This window comes from Limulus polyphemus, unplaced genomic scaffold (genome assembly GCF_000517525.1).
Source record: "Limulus polyphemus unplaced genomic scaffold, Limulus_polyphemus-2.1.2 Scaffold249, whole genome shotgun sequence".
NCBI lineage: Eukaryota > Metazoa > Arthropoda > Merostomata > Xiphosura > Limulidae > Limulus > Limulus polyphemus.
Genome location: NW_013665859.1, coordinates 116,200 through 122,891, shown reverse-complemented (window position 1 = coordinate 122,891; position 6,692 = coordinate 116,200). Strand labels below are relative to the sequence as shown.

Sequence of the window (6,692 nt, the reverse complement as noted above, 5' to 3'; positions counted from 1 at the left end):
CCAATTTGAATAAAATGTTGTACATTTACAGTTAAAATATACACTTAACTCTACAGAAAGATGTTAACCTGCCAAGGATTAGTGTGTGGATGGGACTCTCCTCTCGTGGGTTAATCGGACCTTAAAGATTCAATGATATTGTTTACTGGTCATAGTTATCGTGAATTGTCAATGAATGATGCAGTTCCCACAATAAGAAACATGTTTCCGTATACATTGGTGTACTTTCAATAGGATGGTACACCTCCACTCTATTGTCCGTGCCTCTCGCAGAGGGAATGCTTTTGAATACACTCTTGAGGTTTTAAAAAAAACACACGAACTACAGGCTATGACAATGAAAAGGTTTATTTTTTCAAGCCAGAGTTGAAAGTCTGAAAGGGAACAAATTTGAGTGAAAGACTAAATGTATAACATGATGTACTAAATTAGAGTACAAGTCTTAAACAAATCAAATCTTGTTACTTTTAACTTGACTATATAAAAGGGTCTTAACATATTTTGCGTACATCTTTGTAAAGTATGAGGTTTGTATTCTCAATTGTGTCATACACGTGTTTTACCTCTTTTTTTTTTAACTGAATGTTAAGTCATAAATATATTCCATGATACAACTTACCAAACACAAACATTTTATTTATTGGTTAACAATTAGTCTAAATTTTAGTGTACAAAAGTCACACATAAAACTCCGTCTTACACATATTCTAAAGACGCGGAAATCTAAAGAAGATATGGATAAAAATTTATTTGATGTCAGATCAGCAAAGCATAAAAATAAACACTAAACATTTGTTTGTCCACAATAAAAAACATACCCCAACTTCGTAAATGTTTACTAGTTTATTGCCGATCAAAATCAAATGTTAAGATAAAAAAATAAACTTAACCAAACACACACACACACGCATGATATTGATCCTAAGTATTCTTAATACTTTACACTTTGTTCAATATATAAAATACATGAGTAAATACTGACTCAGTAAACACTGTCCTAGTTGTGTTTAAAGACGCAATGCAAAAACGTTTAGTTCAGACATATTTCGAAAATCACAAGCTTTGTTTTATTTATTTATTTATTTTCAAAAGGCTATCTTTCGTCACATTAAACAGTTTACTCATAGGCCTAAGTAAAGGATCTTGTCGATTACTAACTTTCTTTTAAAAGTGAATAACCACTTAATAAGTAAAGGACACATGGCAAGACAGTGTATTATATAGATAGATATTCTGTACGAAATTCTTAAGTTACTACGTTGTGGTAAGGTACTAGAAATCATAACTTTGCAATTGGAATTCTAGTATTTTGGAATTTTAAAATCTGATTAATAGTGAACATTAACATTTTTCAATTGTTTTTGTAAGTTCCAAGCTGTGAAATTTAATAGTTAAGAGGGTTTTTAGGATAAAAATGTCGAAAAGCTAAGAAATTTACTTGTCACAATTTGTTCGTTATTTGTTGATCGCAATAAAGTTTGACGGTGTAAAAGAATAATAAATAAATATCTGTAATATGATAAAATACAATAATTACATAATAAAATGCTCGTATTTACATAAATGATATGACAGTTTGCGTAGGCTGTGGTTTTTAACCACACATTTGCGAATCTTTGACAATTTTCATTCTTAATTGAAAGACCAGTTGTAAGAAATAAGCCATTCTATCTATTCCGCTGATATATAGCTACGTCCATAAAAATGTTCTTATCCAACATTTTAATAAAAGCAAAGTTTAGTGTTTAAAAACGTGCGTCATTGATTGAAGGTAACTTTATCCGTCTCTACCTTCAAATGAACTTCAATAACCAATACTCGTCCAATGTCAAATTTAGTTCTGTTCCTATTTCAATAAAATGGGTTAGATACAGCTACAGAACAAGAAAGCTTAGGATAGATAAAATATCTACCGAATAGACATTGTGACGTTAAAAACATAGACGATGAAGTCAATATTGTTCAAATCACTACAACAAAAGACATTTTTCAATGATCAAACACAACTTTCTTTTCGGTCATCAACTTGTTCGTTCCACGAGTCATCACAGACTTGGTCTTCTACAGTGACTTTGTTGTTCTTTGACTTGTTACTTCGTTTGCGAAGAGACCTCTTACTTAACCTGACTATTAATGGCCACTTCACTTTATGACATTCTCTATCAGAACCTTGTTGCTTGTCTTTCGTTTCAAGGTCTTGATTTAAAGAACTCAATGAATCAGCTGATAATCGTCTAATTAAATTGTTCAGAACGGGGCCATTTGAATCTTGTTCCTTTTCGTGACATGATGATGATGGGCCATAACTATTTGTTGATATGACTGAATCCGTAGTCTTTTCCACTTGGCATGATAATTCATTATTTTCAAGATTCAAAATCGCAAAGTCTTCATTTCCTGCAGAAACTAGATCACCGTCAAACGAATGAGATGATTGTTCTGGCATCAGCGTTTCGATATCTTCCATGTCAAGAACGGTACAACCCTCTGCAACGCCCATGCTTTCTTCATGACTAGCCTCCATTATGGGTTCCATAGGCCTTGAGAATACCTCCTCGTCTTCCTCTTCTAGGTTATTTAGAACCTTGTTTTTAAATCCAGGAACCTCTCTGAACTCTTCGGATTTTTTGTTAGGAAAACGACTATTATTGGCGCTTTTTCGTTCACTAAAGAAAGGTAGAAGTGTGAAGCTCATCCAACTGGTCTGAGATAGAAACGGTTTCCTTCTTCCTCTTTCACCTGGTGGCCGAATAATTTGAGATGCAGGTACTTGGTCTTGCAATGCTTTTCCTGCAAGTCACAAACAATACCCCATTATGAAACTCTTGTGCTAGATTAAAAGGTATTAGTGGGCAACTTGTTAAGATAAAATGTCATATAATTACCATAACATTTGTTGACAACGCATTTTAATGTCTTAGGCTTAGGGTGGGATTTCAGGATTTCATTACAAAGTTTAAAATTGCATTTTAAAACGCACATTGTAAAAATGCATCTCCTCAGCCTAGGTTTTGGAATGGCATATTGGAGTATTTATTTCATGTGATACCTTAAAATAAAAACATATGGTTATATGTTAATCTTTAGTATTCATGTCTTTCATTACAAAAATGTTAAAGATTGATAGAAAATATATTAGCAGTGCACTGAATTTCTTTCTTCAAAAATTTGTTCGTACATTTGAAAAAAACAACAACAAAAAAACTTACATTAATCTGATATATTAGAAATACACACGTTCTTATATTATAACTGACATTACTAGGTAATAATCCAAGTTTTCATAAAGTAAAAAATTAAATATAATAGGTGTAATCTTTGTATAAATTAACTAATATGAGAAGTAGAAACTCAAAAATCTAACAAGGTGTCATTATTTTAAAAACGTTGAAGTTGCACATAAACCGAATTTATTGCGTTACTTCAAGGCTATCAAAATAATTTAAGACGTGATACGCAAATTTAGTTTTAACGACAAGAAATACACGTTTGAGATTTTATAATATAAAGAGTTAACAATAACAATACTAAACAATAGTTAAGGCTAAAGAAACTACAGGATAATTAGATATTGTTAGTTGGAAACATCAAGCCTACCATTGTTGTCAAATATTTGCTGTTGTAAACGGTTCTTTTGTATTACAGATCTTTGTGCGATACTCCCTGGAACAGCATTCATTCAAGAGCAGATAAACATAAAACGAAAATAAAGTTGTTAGGAGGGGAAAAAATACGAATATGTGGAGGAAAAAAGCAAACAAACCATGCAGACTTAGGAACAATTTAAACACAACTGGTAACGTAGGAAGGCAGGATCAGCAAAAATTAACGGTGGTTAAATGTTAGAAACAAATTATAGATATAATATCTAAAAGTTGGATAAGTTGACTGAGAAAGAGAACAAATACGCCCCGTTTGTCTTACCCATCTTCGTCTGTAGTTTTGAAGGACTTTTTTTTTTTTATAATGAGATTAGATTATGTGAAAGTTGTTAATTTGAAATTTGTAATAACAATAGGTTAAAAGTTCGAGATAAGAACAGCTTGGCCATTTCAAAAAAATTCATAAATTACTATTTTCATTAATATTTCACTTACCAAAAATTAAACAATGGCCAAGATATTTAAATATGGTATGTTCTATTATATGTAACGACGTACTGAAGCCAGCCGAGAATCTTCATATATCAAACCTTTTTTCTCTCTCCCCTAATTGACAAGATTTATTGAATGGTAGAATTTATTATACAAGCAAGTTTTTCGATGAACTTGTCAAACTAAACTGTTATTTATTTACTGACGGGTAAACAAGTAAATATATTTTTAAAAACATCTTTTGTTTTATTTTTTAAACACCACGTTTCGCTAGGTTTACTTAGAATCACCAGTTTTACCACCTGGTTTTTAAATACATATGTTCATCGGTAAATAAATAACAAAGGAGTAAATATTGATTTCCATAATGGTTTAAATAGTTAAATAATTATTTTAAAATAACCATTGATGAATGAATCTAACTTAGTTTCGAAACTGCTTTTCGCTTACAAGGTTACAGTTAATTTCCAGTCCAAAAGCCATTTACCATTGCATTTTTCTAAAACATACATTTCATCTTTTCACCAACTTTGATATATTTAATGATCAATGATTATAAAAGTTATATTTTTTTATATAAAATATTTTCTGGGTAAAATGTTTTTATTTTATGTAGTTAATAATAATATACATACTTTTCAATGAAACAAACTTACTGACTGCACAGAATGAAGCCATATTTTAAGTAAACACACTTGCATATATAATTTGAAGAATACACGTGTGTGTCTATATATATCCTTAAATAACAAAAAAGTTTATTTACTCAAGAGAAACAAACTATTATCATGTACCAGTATTTATACTCGTTATGACAAAACAACAAAAAACAGCTTACCCGCCGACATTAATTACTGTTTGATGATAACTCATTGATTTAAGAATCAGTACCAAGTAAAGATGCAATAATCTACACTCGTTCAATATGTCACACGTTAAGTTCACGTTAGACATCATCATCGCTGAAGAAATGGTGAGTATAACAGTTCCGGGATATTTCAGCTACAGAAAGTCTGGTTAAATATTTCTTTGTTGAACTTGACGCATTAATTTAGAAGTGATACACATACTAGAGGGAACGAAGGTCTTCAACACCACCCACACCCAACTGTTGGGCTACTCTAATCAAATAGTGGGATTTACTCACATTATAATGTCCCCACGTATGAAAGGGCGAGCAAGTTATATAGTGAGTTTCGATCTCGCAATTTGAGAGTCGAGCGTCCTAACCAAAAGGCCAAGTCCAGTTAAATAAATAAATACACCAACATGCTAGTGTTTATTATTTTCAAAAACACATTTCATCTGAGTTTTTTAAAAATACTAGTGTAAAGTACAAATACATAAACATAATTTTAAAATATTTTCATTAATTTAAAAACGGAAAATTTGTTAAGATATGATTAACTTCTGAACCAAGCAAAGTACTTGTTCGGAAGAGAACTAAAAATCAAACCAATAATTAATAGATAATTTAGAATTTCAGTTTAACCAGTGGTATTTAATATTAAAAAATAATGGTTAGAATGCATCCAGCTATAACATAATTCTTGCATTTGTGTCAACTGTTAACAGAAAAATGAAAAACAAGTGCAGTACAAACATCTGTCAAAACTTGTTGCACCAAGAAGTAGAGAAAGTTCCTTACCTACTGAGGACTGAATTGACGATCGACCACACATAATTTCCTTGTATCCCTTTCTGAAAGAATGACTTCTAAATGCATAGATGATGGGGTTACAAGCGGAGTTCATGTAACCACACCAATAGGCCTAGAGTAAAATGTAAGAATAGATATGTCTAAAAGTATATTAGTTTTAATTAGCTGAAATCGTGAATAAGGTAAAATTGAGCAATATAAATTAAAACCAACCAATGGTAAAATTGTACATACACACAAATAATTACATATAAAGAAGTTGAGTACTTTATATTAAAAAAAAGATTTTGGAGCATCAACACGTTGCTTTTACCCATGTCACCACGTTCAGTCGTGCTCTATCTGACGACCGTGTACCCTTGAAAATAGCCCTGCAGCGTAGTTTCCATTACTAAAGGCACCATCGTAAGGCTATCATGTTTAAAGTACACCCTTTCTCTCCGATGGCTTTCCATAATCCATCTGATGCACAGTTTCACAGTGCCAGCTTTCAACAGCCGATTGCATATGTCCTGCATCTGGCGATTTGACTGGCATTGTTTCTTATAGAATACCATGAAAACCCGCTAATTGAAGTAACTTGTGTACACGTGAATTGTGTCGCCTTTCCTTCTTGATTATGGTGTGTACTGTTGTAAGGGTGGGTTTGCTGAGGCGGAAGCTACCCCAAAATGTGCCTTAACCTAAACTTTAGTCCCCGCACCCAACGAACAGTGCTTACTGTTAAAGCTGGTTAACTTTCTATATACTGTAGTTTGTGTACCTACCAGCTTTAGAATACACATCACTCACCAGGAAGAGGATGGCGCCGTCCCTACATGAAAAGCTTGTGTTAATGGATTCTCACCTGTTACGAATTTTTGCTGGTCTCTTTCTAGTGATCCTGGTTCCCTAGTAGATTTTGTTTGTTTGTTTTGAATATCGCGCAAAGCTACACG

General features: G+C 32.2%; 1 protein-coding gene across 4 annotated transcripts in view; it reads right to left on the bottom strand.

The window, feature by feature from the left end:
* Positions 1 to 330: 330 nt before the first annotated feature.
* LOC106478784 (histamine H2 receptor-like) overlaps positions 331 to 6,692 on the bottom strand; it is a 57,118-nt gene continuing 50,756 nt past the window's right edge. For all 4 annotated transcript variants that reach the window (XM_013939349.2, XM_022382436.1, XM_022382435.1 and 1 more), the window contains exons 3-5: positions 5,743 to 5,866; positions 3,598 to 3,663; positions 331 to 2,790 (exon numbers count right to left, since the gene is read on the bottom strand). In XM_013939349.2, coding sequence (XP_013794803.1) covers positions 1,997 to 2,790; positions 3,598 to 3,663; positions 5,743 to 5,866 — 984 coding nt within the window. In that variant the 3' untranslated portion in view covers positions 331 to 1,996. The remainder of the gene's footprint in view (positions 2,791 to 3,597; positions 3,664 to 5,742; positions 5,867 to 6,692) is intronic.